The following is a 16,993-nucleotide window of genomic DNA, read 5'->3' as shown; positions in this document are numbered from 1 at the left end:
CATGGCCTCGTGATGGCAGAAGACCTAGCCAAGGCAGAATGCAGGTGCAGACGGATCTGCGATGCAAGCTTGTGATGCGTGCTGCCTGCCGGTCGCCATCAGCTGCCGCAGGCCCCGCCCAATCGCCGGGCGCCAAGCTGAAGCTACCCTGATCCCTGCGGCTCAAGCTCGCTCACCGCCCGGCCTCGCAGTTGCTGCCCGGGCAGGCCTCAGCTCAACCGTCGGCTACAGAAAAAAGCGCCAGCTCCGACATCCCACCTCAACACATCCGGGACAGCTGACGCCTGCCACACCCCACCTCTCTTCTGTCCGCCATTCCCGCCCCGATCCCATTTCTCTACGCGCGCCGCTGTTGTTGGACCTTCAATTGCCTCCGCTAGCGCTCCGAGTGCCCTCGAACCGGACCTCGAACCCCAAAATTCCGCCCATCACGCGCTCCCCGGCCCAACCCTGCGACTGACCTTCTCGAACCTCGGCGCACTCTCCGCCCAACGCTCCGCCTTTCGCGCCTTTCCTCGCCTCCCTCCCCCACCGCCGGGCAGAAGCAAAAGACCCCCACGGAATAATCACAAACCGCGCTTTCACCCGCCCGCGCGCACACCCTTTTCCCCCGGTCCTCCGCCACAAACGAGGCGCCGACAAAGACCAGCCGCCACAAGTAGCTCTCTCTCTCCCTACACGTGCGCCATCGCCGACGAACGCCCGCACCCGAACGCGCCGCCTTCCTGATTCTACAACTTAAAACCCACCTCACCCGTACATCGGCGTCGAGGCCCACCTCCCTTCGCCCCTCTCCCACCTTTCTTTTTTCCTTTCCCTCTAAAACCGCCTTGGCTTCGCCTCTCTTTTTTTCCCCGATGGTCGCCACCCTCGTCCGCGCCCTCGTCGCCGTCGTCATCTCGCCGCTCATCCTGCTCGGTGTGGCCTCTGTGTTGCCGCACAACAGCAAGGCGGCGGCGATGCTGTCCTTCGTGGCGCGCGCGCTGACGTCGGTGACGGCGCTGATCGTGGCGGCGTGCTACGGGGTGGTGAGCAGCGCGGTGCTGCGGACGGTCGGGCACGGCGGGCTGAGCCAGTGGACGACGGCGCGCGCGTTCAAGTGGATGATGTGGTTCGGGATCGGCGTGAGCTTCGTGGTCGTCGAGGGCGAGGAACATTTGCTGGAAAGGCCCGCCGTGTTCGTGGGGAATCATCAGACGTGAGTGCTTACCTCTTCTTTCTTTTTTCCCTTATCATTTTCGGGGTCGAGGCAGGCGAGGAAAAAGAAAAGTTGTGGATTTGGATGTGCTCAGAGGCCGGGAGGAAGGCTGGTGGGGGCACGGGGCGTTTGGAGGTTGCATGGATGGAGATCTGGGGAAATAGTGGGGAAAGATTCGTGGCATTCCAGAGCCTGGGATTTATGTGGGGAGGTGACGAATCTGGGGATGTCTCTGCTGAGCACGTGGTGTTTGAGAAGGAGGAAAGAGGTGCCGGCCGGAAGACTTTCCTCACATTGCCGTCTCGGATCGTCAGGGTACATTTGAGGGACAAGGTTTCGCTAACACGTTACTCGACAGTGAGCTTGACGTTCTCATGCTTGGCTGCGTCTTCCCCAAGTACTGCAGTGTCACCGCAAAGAAGAGTTTGAAGTACACTCCCTTCCTCGGATGGTTCAGTAAGTTTTCTCGACCTCGCCGGCATCTTAACGGCGGCAGGTTGTTAACGGAGCCGAATCTGCAGTGACTCTCTCCAAGTCCGTTTTCATCGATCGTGGCAACAGCAAGACTGCCCGCGCTGCCTTTGACGGCGCGGCTAGCTTCATGAAGAATGAGAAGCAGAGCGTCTACATCTTCCCGGAAGGCACTCGCTCCTATGCTGAAGGCCCCGAGCTTCTGCCCTTCAAGAAGGGAGCTTTCCACCTTGCGGTCCAGGCTCAGGTCCCCATCGTCCCCATTGTCGTTGCGAACTACAGCAACGTGTTGAGCTTCAAGAAGAAGATCTTCAACAGCGGCGTCGTGCCTGTGAAGGGTGAGTTCACTCTTTCCCCTACCTCTTCACCATCTTTTCCAGCATTGGGGCGGTGGATTCAGGGCTACGTGCTAATGCCATCCGTGTTCCAGTCCTTCCTCCCATCCACACCAAGGGACTCACTGCCGCCGATGTCGATCGCATCACGACGCAGACGAGGGACTCCATGCTCAAGTCGCTGCAGGAGCTCGCGCACAGCGAGAAGGGCGAGGCTGTCGCCATGAAGGCGTCGGGTGCCGATCACGCCCCCGCCGTGAAGAAGGAGCTGTAGACGATGCTTTGAACTTTGATGTTCGAAACCCTGCATGGAGGCAGTTGGGTGAGCGGTAGAGGGGGCTGGCTCTTGGTTAATGGCGGCTTTTCGGTTATCGTCATTGCGAGACTGGAAACGCGCGCGGGGTTTCGGAAACGTCGTGCCCTATTCCTCTCTCTTCTTATTGCTTTGTTGTTGCTGTATACCTCTCGAAGACGATGGTGCATTTGAACGGAGTTTGTTATTAGTTGCGCATGGCGCCTTTTGCCCGTTTTTCGTCCTCCCCGCCTTTGAAGCCGTTGGGTCGTCGTCCCCCCTTTACTGCTGGTCATTGCGAGAACTGAGAAAAGATGATCTGTTATGAGCAGCTGTAGCCACATTACATACAGTAAGATTGAGTCTCCTCACGATTTTTTCAAACCTGCACCTATGTCTGCACGCTAACTCGAACCGAGAAAGATGGTCGATCGTTTGATGATTTGGGTTCGTGGTGGGCTTTCAAATGCAAATATTAATATTAATTAGGTATCTTTTCAACGCACGGGATTGCTGGCAAAGAACGCCATGTATGCCATCAACCGAAAAAAACGCAAAACTGAAGGGCAACAACAACACCTCGAAACACCTGCGCTATGCTTTCTTTCCAAAACGAAAAAGAAGGGCGAAATAGCAACAAATCCAAAACAAAGGGAGCTTTACATGCACATGTTGTGGCTGCTTGTGTGGAGGGAGCGGGAGCGGGAACAGGAGCGGGAGATGGTGTTGTCGCCGTCGCCACCGCCAGCGGTGGCGGCGGCGGTGATGGTGGGGGTGGCCGAAGAGAGGTTGAAGGAGTCGTCAGCTTGGCGGTTGATTTCACATGGACCGAATGGCGGTTTCGGGAGAAGCACTTGTTGTCGTCGAGTTCAAGGAGTAGGATGCCGGGATATGGTGGTGGCTTGGGACCACTACGCCTCGTTTGCTCGTCGTGGGATGATGTACTGCGTCTGCGGGAGTGGCGTAGCGGGTGACGGTGACGGTTGCTGCTGCCGCCGTCGTTTGGTTCCACGTTGCGGCGGCGGCGCTGTTCCAGTGGTTGGCGAGGACGGTGGGGCTGGCGAGTGTGGGTGGGAGGGCCCGGCTTGATGTGGTGGTGGTGGTGGTGCTTTGGGTTGTGGCGGACGTGGTGGACGTCGTTCCGAGCAGCCCGAACTCGGAAGGCAGCATGATGACGCCGTTGACGTTCCTCATTCGTGCGTGTGTTCCGTTCGTGCTTGGTGTGACGGCTGGCATTGACCTTGTTTGTTGTCTCACAAGCTTTTGAACGGGGCTCATCATGTCTTTGAACGTACGCGGTAGTTCTTGCGTTGCGATAGTGAGAGTCAAACGTATTGTGGGTAGCGGAGTGTGAGTCGGAATAGGGCTGCTCCGGCTCACGGGGTTCGGCTTGCGTGCCATTCGAGGTCCATGTGGGTGCTGCTTTGCAAGAGCAGTCAGTACGAAGAAGAGTAAGAGTGAACGAACGGATAACATGTTGCTTAAGAGAAGTGGGGAAATGACAATGTTTATAAATTAATTGAAGGTGAAAGGAAAGGGAAAGCGATCGTGCAGAGCCGATATAGGCGATGAAAGAAAAACTGGAAACGAACTGAAGCGAGTTGGAGAAGCAAATTGCAGAAAATATTGAAGCTACCCGACTCTTTATTCTTTTTGATCATGCGCGCAGCAGACATTTTCAAATGCATAGCTGAGAGTATATGAGGCTACACGGATTCCTTCAGATCTATGTTCAGCTCGGCAAGCAGGAAGGCGGAGACAAGACGTGAATGCCTGATTCTTGTAACACCAGCCCAAGAACACCTGGTGCTGATCCCTTTAAATGGAAATCCCCCACAACAGAGACAGGCTCGTGCGCCAGTCAGCGCGCTCCAAAGGGATCATGTCCGTGTCTCCATTTTCCAAAGTGGTCAAGTGTTTGCGGGAACTCACATCATCAATGAGGCTGCGTCTACAGCGCGTTAGGGCTGAGCTGTGTCTGCACAACAACGCGTGGAGCTATTTATAGACACACTTTCTGTATCGTCGCTCGTCCCAAGTGTTGCAAAGGCCCAAGGCACTGAGGTTGCCGCTAAATCTGGTAGAGCCCGCAGAGGGGCGCAGCGAAATCCTTTGCGACTGCGCATGTGTCTTCACGCTCTGTGGCCTGGCAAACAACAAATAGTGATCAGTCAGCTGAAGGGAATAGCGTTTCAATGAACGAGCGTGTGATATCTATCTTTTGTGAAGATGCGGGCGTTTAGCACCATCGGGCAGGATTCGTTCGTCAGCTTGGTCTGTAGACCGATTTTGTTAACAATGCTAGCCCTACCACATTTATAAATGACATTGATGTACCACGGCATACATAAGTTGTGTCTGTAACACATGGCTCTTGAGGTAGAAGTAGTTGGGGTGGACGATAACCACTTTGAGCGGGATTGCAGATATGTCACATGTGTTGCTCGGTCATGTTGCGAAAACTTTCGAAACGTGAACCATGAAGCCTCTGCATCGATCAAAGAGCCACTGAGAGTTCTGAGTTCTTGCTACAGCGGGCGCAAGACTCAGGGTACGCCATGATGCTGTGCGTGTTCGGCACCGGTACCAACAGTATTTGACACCAGGTGGGATGATGGCAATATAACCACAAATTCACAACCACGTACTGCAGACTGTGTATATCGGAAGTCAGTATCCGCCAAATGCGTGTCTTGAGTGCTGCTAGGCCTTGACAAGAAAGAACCAATGGGTTTGCGACCGCGTCTTCTGGTCGTATAGTACGGAGCAATTTGAGATTGAGTGTAACCACTTGTGATGTTTAGAGTCATCAACTCCACTGACGGATGTCCATTGCAACTGGTCAACCCCAAGGTTTTGGAGTTCTCATTCCTTTACTGACCACCCAGTCAACGATATTCGCGAGGAACGAAACCCGTGTCACGTACACCAGCAAGCCGTCCGTTGCCAAAATTCCGTCCCATTGAGCCACAAGATTGATCTATGCCCCTAATCGATGGCTGGATTGTTTTTAGAGTCACATGCAAAACGGTCGGAGAGATACGCAGAAGTGACTACTGACGTTATTGATCACGTTATTGGAATCACAACACGTTTATTACCACAATAATTGGTCCTTTCACGTGAATCAATGGCAGAGGAGCATCAAGAGCACTCGCATTAGTAGTTGCTGGGCTTGTGGAATCACACGCGTTTCCTGATTGTGATAAGTTATGGCTCCAAAGTCTCGACCAAAAACCCTTGTTTCTTCTACTTCTTGCCCGGAGTCACGTTCCCGAGCTGTATTTCTGGCACAAGGAAATGCTAAAAATATGCTTTTTCCCCAGTGCCTTGATCTTCAGACTATTCTCCAATTCGAGCAATCCCCAATGGTTTACGTAGGATACTATTCCTTTCTGAAGCAGGATCGACGTATGAAGGAGCAGTACCTGACTGCGCAGGAGTGCCCAGAAAGCGTCATGAGGCTCAGATGACTTCATCCCTTAATCCGTACTTGACCAATAGCTACAGGGTACTTCAACCTTCCTTGCGCACCCAGAAAAATTAGGCCAATGATCCCTGATCAAGAAGGTCATCGGGTACAGCAGAATTTAAAGCACCGAGCGATGATGAAATTGAATGCCCCTGCCATCGTGCGTTGGGCAAAGGGATGAAGCTGCCGATGTAATTCCATCACGGCTTCTACCCTTCTTACGAATCGATAGCGGATAGATGTATGCATTAACTAGGCCTTATAGACGAATTAAATCTGCTCAGGGAGGACAAGATGATCGTAGTGGCCAACGGATGTGCCTCCGCATAAGTGGCGCGTTAGAGTCCAAAGGATTGTGCCACCCCTTGCTAGATCACTCAAAATGTTGGCGAAGCGCCCGCAGCCCTTTTCAAGGAGTGGCATTGTCCCTCCTGCGCGGCAATTGTGCCTCATCACTTGACATGGTGGACGTTGGGAGCGTCGTGGACGCTCGGGTACAGTTCTCAGCCGTGATGAAGCGACATCAAGATAAGCTTGACAGCCGTTTCGTGTAGACTAGGAGAATCTGACAGACAGAAGTTCCGTGGCAGGCCATCGTCGTTTCTCCTCACCGTGGATGTGCAAGCTTGTTGACAGCAGACGGCAGAAGTGCCAACCCAGCCCCCCCACACCACCAACTCGGGGACTGGGAAACGAAAGAAAAAACGGTGCGAGCTGCCCCTAATACGTACTTCTCCAGGTGGCGAATTGTTCCCGTATGGGTCCACCCGCTGGATTGGACCTTCGAGAACATGGACTATTGCTCCCTTTCTTCCGCTCCGCGTCTATGCGACAGCAGGCAGCTTGCGCTCCCTACTCGCTACTATCAGTGCCCTTCCCTTCATGACACGCGACTTATAGTATTATGACTCACACACCAATCGACTTCAGTGGTGAGGAGGGACAAAGGCCTGACAAGGGATCACGGGATATCTCTGGCCAATTCCCCAATCCTTCCAGAAGGGGATGTTAATGACGTGATGCTCTGGACTCTCGTGCGACCATGCACGTAACCACAGTGCCCATCAGTATTCGTACCATTGGGTTAATTGGAGGACCATCTTCAATCGTCGGCTGACGGCTCTTCACCATTGAGTTCGAGTTGACTAGCTCGGGCACTCCAGACTCGCAGGCGCGAAGCCAAATTTCGTTGGAAATGCTACTTATCCAAAGCAAAAGAGCAACGGTGCGAACGTGAGCTCGGTCTGCTGTTATTTACCGAACGGCTGGGAAGTTGATTGCAAAGCAGCAGCTGGTAGTTGGTAGTGGAGACGTTCATCTCGCAACTCACTTCCCACGCAAGATGGGGCGAAAGCATAAACGTTGTGGTGCTCTTCGGCGCCGACCAATGGCTGGAAAGTGGCTTCGGCGAATACAGCAATGGCTGCGGCGATCCGCATCTGTTTCGTGCGAGAAGGATCAAGTTGCAATCAAATCTTATCTACTCCATTTTGGTGTCAGGTGAGGGCAATGGATTCACCTCGGTGATGGAATGTCACGAAAACGGTCACAAGCGTACGCAGAGGAGACGTTGAGAGATTGCAGGGAAGATTGGCCGGCAAGAAGCTTTTAAGTAGTGTAGGTCCATGCGCTCCCCCAGGAACATTGCTTGCGACCACCTCAAGGCCAAACTTGGCGTGCAGAAAACGCAAAAGTTGGACGTCATGATTTCTCATTTGATCAAGCGGATAGTTGTTTCAGCAGTTACCAGGATCCCGGAAGATGCTGACCCATGCCGCATGCCGCGTGATTCCCTTAGCACAGAACCTACAAACTCCTTCCCCTCGTGTCCGTTGCCCAGCGGAGACACACCGAGAGATAAGCTCTTCGGCTCTCCTTCTTCGTCGTCACGGCGAGAAGCGCTCGCGAGGCACAGTACGGTGGCAAACGCTCCTCAACAGGGATATCCCTCAAGTTACTCGCTCTCCCCCCGCATGGGTTAAGAAAAAGAAGAAAAAGAAAAACAAGCAGCAAACCAACGCGGAAAGCCTAGTAAGCAACGGAGGATCCCGCTTCAGCGTACGCGTTACTTCTTTCGTTTCGCCGTTTTGCCTATTGGAGGAATCCGACTTCGTTCCTTGCCTTTTGCTCGCCAAATCCAGCGCCGAATCGTCGTCCGTCAACCACAACTTGTCGAGATTTCGAGCCTGAGCCCGCCCTTCCCTTGACGCAAGGGACCCGCACGTCAGAAAACCATGTCGTCCGTGGATAATAGTGAAAGCGAACCGATCCTACCCGCGCAAACAGCAGCAGCAGCCGCAGCAATAATCCATGCGCGCCCGGGGAAAAGGCCGACAGGGTATATCCCAGGCGAAAACCAAAGGATCGACAACATCTCTGGCGCAAGGGGTGTGGAGAAAAGGCGAAAAAGCAGAAGCATGGCGAAGAAGCCTCCGCGCACATATCCCGTAAACTGTCCGCGTATGGTGGCGCGCTTCGGAAGGAGGGGAGCGGGGGAAAGAGCGGGACAAGGGGGGAGGCAGACAAGGTTCCCTGGCTCGAACGCGCGTAATATCGGATCAGCGTCGGAAAATGGCCGGGCTGTGCGTCGAGCACTTCTGTTCGTGCTACCCTTTTGGAAATGGTCTTTTCTCGCGAGACTGATGCTTGGCGGGAGGATGGCATGGGTGGAGATCGTAGACCATTGTGAGGACGACATAGCTGGGGCTGCTGGTTTTCACAAAGAAGAAGAATGCGTCGACGTCTTGGTGGTACCGCATCTATACCAGAATGGATACACTGTGCTCGAGAACAAGGGATTGCAGGGATAGGCTATCGCCAATCGGTCCATTGACAAGACGCGTGATGGCTAAGGACATCCGTCAAATAGTTTGATGAGTGTTGGTACGAATCTATCAAGGAAGTATCGGGAGTTACGACCATGTAGATTCTCTCATCATGTTTGACAATGACATGAACAGCGGTTGCTAGACCTAGACGTCAAGAGCCATCTATTCCGTCTTGCAAGAACCCATAATAGCTGGATGGCTTGTATGGGACTTGTCCTGAAAGCCACTCGATATACCGTAGGCGAGCAAGGGGCAGTTCACATCGCCGTGACCGATTTCCTGACCACACCTCCTTTTTTCCAGAGCGCCGGCTGCTTATTGATATATATCGGGGTGAACGGCGTTCGGAGGGTGGTAGAGCAGAGAACGTCCAGGACCTGTGAAATTCTTAGGCATGAAAATCATGGACGCGGAGTCCTCCAGGATGAGTTGATGGATGCTCGTGACAAGTGCGAATTGCTTCTTGCAATTCCCGTTGGATGTTTGAACGAGAAAATCCGTGGTCTTTCATCATAGATCCACGTGGAAGTCGAATGGTTTCAGAGCCGTAACCCTACGTCCAGACTCGGTAACTTGACATCGCAAGTTGTTGGAAGAATGTCTTCAATCAAGGGAAATCGTCCGGCGTTCATTCGAAGTCACTCGAGAGGCTCGAGCTCAAGGTAAATGTACAAATTTCAAGATGATCCCGAGATAGTTCTGAGACGATCCTGTAGAAAATACAGCGTGCTACAAGCGGCATCGTCAACTTGCAATGAAATCTTTCCCGAACTTACCTGTATATCATACAAGTGTCAGCATCATGCGAAGCTCTTCGTTCATCAAATTTGCCTGAGGTTGTAACTTCAGACACCCTCAGTGTTTGCTCAGGGACGAGGTGGCGGCTGAGAGCGTCTCATCAAACCGGAGTGTGGAGTGGGGGAAAATTCCCTCAACGCTCATCGGACCAGTCTACATCTTCGGCTCATGCTAGTTGAACCGATGATGCTCATTTGCTGGACACAACAGTGATATCATCTGCTTCCATATCCTGTTTGCGAAGCGCTGCGGCTCAGGTAGCATTGAACTGCTGCAGGGTAGTTCCATTGGATACGACACTCGTCGGTAGCCAGTCTCCATCCGCACACGAAGCATGAGTCGTGTTGGGCAGAGAACAAAATCTTTGAGCTCGCCATGCCAAGAGTAGTCGACTTTCCCACCAATCCCCACACAATTCGATGGAGACCAGCACCAGGGCGGCGGCAATACGATGCCGGACATGACTTAGCCCTGATGGAAATCGTACGATATGCGAGCAGTTGGGCCAAGGCCCCCGTCGAGCGCGACGACGCTCCAAGGGGGTTGAACTGGTTCTGCCTAGAGACTAGTGGCGGCTCAACCACCTCAAAGCTCGGGACGCCCCGTATCACTGTTCCAAGGTCTCAGAATCGCGCCAAGTAGTGGGATGATTAGCCATCAAGCGGGGTGTGGTGAAATTGTAGGAAGATAGCACTACGGGGACATTGTGCAAATGCGCCGCCCCAGGAGCGAGGTCCGAGTGGTGGAGCGGGTGGGGAATTCCGAGCACCTTCTCACGCCATACCCTTTGAAGTCTTCATTGAAACATTAGCCACTAGCCGTCAGGCTTTCTCCCCGAGATGTGCTGTATTATTGACCCACGTGGACTGCTCAGTCTTAGCGGCCGCGAGAGTGGGACCCTTCATTCGGGGGCGAAAGGCTCTTCCCGTGGGTGTGAACCGTGGACCGTTGTACAAGGCGAGCCAGGAGAAGGTCGACACATGTTCCTTCGGGCCCCTTGCTTGGACCTGAAACCAGGCAACGCCTGTGCAAACACAACAAAGTCATGAGACTCTTCTTTCCGGCCCAGTCTCTTCGTGGGAACCGGCGCGAAACCCAAGTCGAGTTCCAACCAGCGTAGTATCCAAAGCACTCGGCTCATTTGAGCTTTGGAGGCGTTAAACTTTGTGTTCAGGCAACTGTGGCGAAAGAGCAACGCCAATGAAGAAGGCACGCAATGCCACCAACTGCTTGTGGAGCGGCGGTGACATGGCCGAGTGCCATACGCGACCAGCCGGAATGTGACGACAAGCCTGGGGTTGCATATTTTCTCTGGAGCTCATGACACTGTGAACTATGTTGGGAGTCTAGAGTGTGGCAGCCACGAGGATCGCGCTTTTAGACAGTTGGAAGACTAGTGTCCGCGTCAACGCTCTGCTAGACGTTAGTGGGCACGGTTGGAACCTCTCACAAAGTCCGGGTCTTGCACCGTTCGAGGTGGTGCAGCAACCATCAGAAGGGGCGGGATGGTGAGAAGCTTTATTTGACAGTGATCGACCGTCTCACATCACCAGAGACTGTAGTGCGTTGGATGCGACCCTCAGCCCAATGGGGCGCCGCCGCGGCGCCAGAGTCGGAGAATAGAGTTGTCGGCGCTTTTACTCAGCATGCTGGGAAGAAGTGATACATGCATGTTGTAAGCCGGTGGGCACTTCGGCTTTTGCTGCAGAGAAGTCCGGTGGGGTGGTCAACGGGCAACTCGCATTCGCACCAAATGATATCCAATAGTGTCGCCACAAAGACACGCGCACTGGGCGTGTGGTAGGGCGGACCGGCAGCCGGGCGTTACTAGCTTTACTAGCCTAGGGCAGCATAGCCCGTGAAGCAGGCGGGAGCGAGGAACGTGTAAGAGGAAGCCGGAGGCGCGCCGGGTGGCTTGGCTCCATCCAGGGCAGCCGGCAGGAGCTCCGGAAAGCTGAAGCTGAATTGGGGATGCGTAGGTCACTAACGACGCCGTGGGTGATGGCTGCAGGAGGCGCGATTCTGATCCCGTTTGACAGTTGACAGCCCGCCGCCAGCTGCAGACGGCGCAGCACGCTCGCAGGCCATTTGTCAGGAGCGACGATAGCACAAGCCAACGGCCCTTCCTGGTGGTCCTTCTGAAGGCTCAAATTGTCCGAGAGCACACCGACCGGCAACGACGTCGGCACCGCCTCAACGGTGGTTGTCCCAGTCACGTCCAACGCCGGGCCCTCACGACGGGCCGCCATTCGCAGGCGGAACACGGCCGGTGTTGCAGCCAAAGCGTGCGGAATTGGCACCTGCTGAGGCTTGACGCCAAGCAATGTTATTTTCTACAACCCGGTAGCGCTCACCCGTTGCTGAGCGACGCTGGGGCGGTAAGGGGCAAGCCGACACGAGAAGGAGCCGGTGGCCAGTGGCTGTGGCGCGGCGCCGATGATAGGTGCCAGAGCCGCGACTGGGGCACTCATAGTGGTCTGACGAAGGGTAGGGTGGATTCGAGATGACGCGCATGGCTGCACTCAGATCGGGGGCACCGCGGGCCAAAGCTTGCTGGTGTCAGCATGTCTGTGCCCATACTCGCACTCGTCCATCAGGCGGGGGCGGACGCCTGCGATCTCAGAATGCCATCTCGTGTCTGGCATACGCACGGCGCGGGCCAGGGCCTGCGAGGCTCCGGGAGGCACTTACTGCGTCGAGCAACGAAGATCAGTGATCTCCGCAGGTGGCGGGCACGCGAAAGGGGAAGCCGGAAGAGGAGCGTGAAGCGAGGAGCATCCCGGTCCAGAGATCTGCGGCGCCGCGGAGCAGCAATCGGGTGGCTTGCGGCGCCCCGCATGACTCGCGCCGAACGCGGTGACAGACATGTGCCGCCTGCTCCTTCCGTGCTGCAGCGGGCAAGAGGGGTGGAGGCAACGGTTGTTTTGCACACCAGCTCTGACGCTGCGCGGACGCGCGCCTGTCGCAGCTCGGCGGCCGGGCGTGTTGAGGTGTCGAGGGGCGATGCCCGCCGCCGCGTCCTGGGTCACCGCCCGCCCGCCAGTCGGCGTTGTGACAGCGCAGAGCGTTCGTCCTGGGAGGTCCCACTCGCCGCTCTTCCTCCAAACCTGGTGTCTGGGTCGGCGGCCTGCTGCAACCTTGCCCGCCGAAGGATTCTGGGCGCGGACAATCGACTCGCCCGCACTGCCAGGCGGTGGGCGGCTGGCTGCACGATCGTGTAGCCTCTGTGCTCCGCCCCAGCGTCTGGGTTTCTGGACACACCAGGCCTGAGTTTTGCAAGGCGCGAAGCGGCCGGCATTGGTTGGCAATGTCTCAGAAGGGCCTATATGCAGCTGCAGCCCATCAGGTAACGATCCACGAACCGCTCGCGGAGACAGTTACTGAAGAACCCGGCGAGGCACCTGTACCACCGGGAGCCCGCGACCCTGTCCGCATACGATGCCGCTGCAGCAGGTGGGAAAACTGGCAGCATGTCCGCCGCGCGGAGCCAGTCGCCGTGCCCCAAACGGCCGCACTGGCGATGCCGCTGCGAAGCGCACGATATTGACGCATGCGTTTGATGCAACGTGAGGTCGAGGCGGGCTGGATGACGGGCGACGTCGCAGCCCCGGCCTGCGGCGACAGGCATCGCGGCGAAAATCGCCGGCGGAAAGCGATCTCGCAGGCGCAGGCCGTCGTCACCAGTGAGGCGACGTCGACGTCGTGCTTGGCTGGCCGTGTCGCGGGCGCGCTGCCACGTACTAGGACGAGCAGCGCGGGCGGGCTCCACAGCGGGTGACAAAAGGATCGAGCCCACCCGCAGCTGCCTCGCGGAGATATTGCATCGTACCTCGTAGGCAGTTGAATCTAATATCTGGACGCGGTTGTCTGCATCCAAGGCTCGCATCTGCGCCGGGACGTGGGATCCAACGACCCATGTACGAAAAGTGTCGCGTCCCCGGTGGAGCCCAAAGGGCCCCAATCTTCTGCCACCAGCTGTGGGCTCCCTCCATCCAGCAGGATTCCAGGCGAAGTCGCGCACAACGGCGGGAGCTGGCGTATGTGATGGCTCAGCAAGCAAGAAACCTGGAACGGTGTTTGAGCAGCTGGCCATTGCGAGCACATCGATACAGCGGTCGGTACAGGGCACACGCACAGTACCTCGACGGAGAGCCGCGCCGCTGCGGTCACCCTTGCTGCGGGTAGTGCGGGCGATGCCGCTGGATCTCTGGCTTGTCGCAATCAGCTGAGCGCACCCATGCCGGTGGCGTCGGGGTGCAGCGACACCCTGGCTCTGCGACGGGCAAGCCCAGCCCAGAACGGCGGACGACGCTCGTCATGCAAGAGGTCGCATCTTCCGCGCGCCCGGTAGCGCTTCGGAGCGGGCGCGTGCAGATTCTGTCAGAGGGAGGCTGGCGGCCGCGATGCACGTGACGGCGGTAGAGGCGGTGACGACGGGCGATGCGGGCGTGGTGTTGATGGTGCTGGTGCGGCGCTGCGGTGACCGTGTCGGCAGGCTGCGCATGGCGACCAGAACCGGGCACAGTCAAGGCACAGTCAAGGGACCTTGGGCGCGGGCGGCGGTCGGCGGTGGGAGCGGGCAGCGGGGCGCGGAGGATGGCGCGCAGCATGGATGTGCGGGAGCGAGCTTGGCCTCCGGCCCATTCGGAAGCCAAGACGCCCACGACGACTGCCCTGCTGCAGCCCGCCTCTTCACCGCACGGCTGCCGAAGGCCTCGATCCTTTACCCTCCCAACGGCGCCAGAGGGCATCCCTCCTGGCGGAAGCCGGCCGCCGTGACGGCCGCGGGGCCACGGGGCGCAGGGGCGAGTTGTGGCCAGTGGCGCGGCGACCGCACGGCTTGTCGAAGCCACAGCCAGCGCCAGCGGCCAACGCCCCCCTGCGCACATCGTCGCGGGCAGCCAGAGGCCGACGTCAAGCGCCTGTCATGTCAGCGGCGGCACAGCGGCGGCGGTCTGACTGTCATGCACGTGTGCGCAGGCGCGAGAAACGGCACGAGCGAGCGAGCGCGAAGGCTTCGGGCGCGTCGGACAGGGTTGCGCGCGCCACGAGAGGACAGAGAGAGCTCAGGGCCCTCTCGTCGCCGGCGGGCGCGTCGATCGCGGCGCGCGGGGCGGGCAGGGCGTCGTGCGCGAAACAGCTCGTCGCTGTGCGACTCGGGGCAGCATGCCTCGAGCTCGCCCACCAGCTCTCCCCAACGTCACCGCCGCGGCCGAGCAGCGCCGCGCGGCACGCCGGCCTCGCGCTCCCACGGCACCATTCGCAGCATCCGCGGCGCCGGCGCTCAGGGGTTCAACGCTCGCCGCAGGCTGCAGACTGAGGCTGGTGGGGCGTGCGTGTCTCGCGGTGCTGGACCTACGTGCGTGAGGTTGAGCTGGGGGCGCTTTCGTACTCGGCCGCGGCTGCAGCCTCGGTACTTCCAGCGCTGGCACGCCTGGTCGAAGCATGTTCGGCGCGGTGCGACTGGGGGTTTGCATGCCTGCGGCGCCGACGTCAATCGCAACCTGGAGGCCCGGTGCAGGGAGCAGGCGGCTGCAGGGCGGATCTGAGGCCTCGGCGGCCGGGGGGCGCCCATGCCGCACAGCAACGGGCCTCGCGCTGGTGCTTTTTCTCGGGCAGGGACAAGGCTGAGGCCGCTGCTCCCACGGGTCGCCAATGGCGGCGAGGCCCTGGGCGACATGTGGGCGCTGTCGAGCACCAGCAGCCCCCGGCCGAGCACCGCTAGCCGCGGCGCGCTCCCCAGCGGGCAGTCAGGCACCGCATTGGCCTTGCACAGGCTCAGGCTGGTGGCGGCGGGCCAGCGGGCTCTGTGAGCACTAGAAGGGCGCGGTGCGCCGCGGGCAGCAGGGCAGCAGGGCAACCTTAAGGCTAGCGCACAGCAACAGGGCCTGTCAGATGCCTTGGCATATTTGAGCTCGCTGGATCGCTGCTGGCCCGCGCGGGCGAGCAGCGTGGCTTCACGCTCGCGCGGGCCGTTGCAGTGCTCAGACTGCAAATCCAGCGCTGCTCTGCCCCGGCCCGGATCCCAGCTTTGCGCCTACATAATCTCACCTCCTGGCCGCGGGCGGGTGCTTGCACCTCTCCCGCCGCGCCGGCCCCATGGCTACACGTACCGCCTGTGCGTGCACGGGGGCATAGTTATTTCCTCGTCGTATACGCCCGTGGCTGCGCCAGACGCCGTCCCGCGAATCGTCACCTGCTTCAAAAGTCGTTGTCTCGGCCTGGCTGCCTCGCCTTCCGCCCAACCGTCCAGCACCGCACCTTCTCTCGCCCGAGCAGCAGCTCCACTTCTCCAACCCACGGTACGTTGAGCACCCGACCCCTCGGCCCGCCCCCTCTCGCGGCCAGCGTCCAGCACGCCTCCTGCGGGCGCGCTACGCCCCGAGGACCCCCTCATTGTTCACGATGGGACCGTTCTGCTCTGGAAGGCAGGCACGACGGGCGAGGGCAGCGTGTGGTGCCCCTCACCGCCGCGGTGTCCTTTCTGGGCGTGCGGTTCTGAGTGCCCCCAGTGTTGGGAGCATTCATGGACCGGCGGTGCTTCCCATCTTCTCCAGGAGCCAAGGGTCGCCGTGACAGTTCCGACGGGATGTTTCCACCTGCCCACGGTCATTGTCAAAGCCATCATCGCACCATCAATCAGTACTGAGGGCAGTGGCTAACGCTGGCAGCCCGCCGCGCGAGTATATATAGGCCGTCCCGCAGCACGACATGGAGTTCCTGACTCTTCAAGACGTGCCTCGATATCATCACCGCTCCGCCATGACGTTCCGCGAGCGCAGCCCCCCGCTCCATCTAGCGAAGCAGCATGAAGCTACGGAGCGCATGAAGGTAGGCAACGTCGTCAACAAGCCCAATGATCATTCTCTATTTTCTCCCTCTCGTTCCCTGCCTACCCCGTGGGCACCCACGGGGCCTCCCAAAGGAGGATCTCTAAGAACTCCTTCCCCTCTGCCGGCGCCGCCAGAAGCCATTTCCTTCCAAAAGTCGCTCTCCTCCAGTGGCGATGATTGGGACAGTTCTACGTCATCCCACCAGTCGATTCTAGACAGCTGTGACGAAAGACGCAAAGTCAGCCATGACGGACTCTTTGCGCTTGTCCAAGCAGGTGAACAGCGTCGAAGGGAGGACTCCCAGCACACGATGGAAACAAACACACTAGGGGACTTCGACAGTCCTACTAGGGAAGGCTGGCTGGACCGGAGTTCACTCGAATCCTGTCCATCGTTTCCGATTGCCCGCGAGTTCCAGCAAACTCAGCCACCAAAACCAGAGAGACTAACTGGCACCGAGGAATTCCCACAGACGAACCCTTCGCTTCCCCCCTTCTCAGAGGTAAGGTATCGCGTCTCAATCCCGCCAGTTTGTCCACTTACAATTCTTTAGCTTCTCAAATTCTCGAAAAGTTCGCCTGATTCCCAAAGCGCCCATATCAAGTCACCCCCTGCAGCTGTGGACCACTGGCAAGCTCCTTCTGCCCGCATTTCCCGACAAAGCTCTGCTGAGCGCCCCGTATTCAATGATCCTTTCAGAGGCGCCCCACCTCCAAATTTGGCTTCGCACAGCAGTACCCACCACCCGCGACCAACCGAAAACTAC

At 57.8% G+C, this 16,993-nt stretch overlaps 1 protein-coding gene across 1 annotated transcript; it reads left to right on the top strand.

The window, feature by feature from the left end:
* Nucleotides 1–1,572: 1,572 nt before the first annotated feature.
* SLC1 (1-acylglycerol-3-phosphate O-acyltransferase) lies at nucleotides 1,573–2,278 on the top strand (the record flags this gene model as incomplete). Its single annotated transcript, XM_066778738.1, has 3 exons — nucleotides 1,573–1,654; nucleotides 1,720–2,007; nucleotides 2,100–2,278. 3 exons carry the CDS (start codon nucleotides 1,573–1,575, stop codon nucleotides 2,276–2,278), a joined length of 549 nt encoding a protein of 182 aa, XP_066631175.1.
* Between the last annotated feature and the right edge of the window lie 14,715 nt (nucleotides 2,279–16,993).

This window comes from Diplodia seriata (assembly GCF_021436955.1).
Source record: "Diplodia seriata strain FDS-637 chromosome Unknown scaffold_7, whole genome shotgun sequence".
NCBI lineage: Eukaryota > Fungi > Ascomycota > Dothideomycetes > Botryosphaeriales > Botryosphaeriaceae > Diplodia > Diplodia seriata.
The sequence above is the reverse complement of the archived record's forward strand: the minus strand, read 5'-3'. Positions and strand labels throughout refer to the sequence as shown.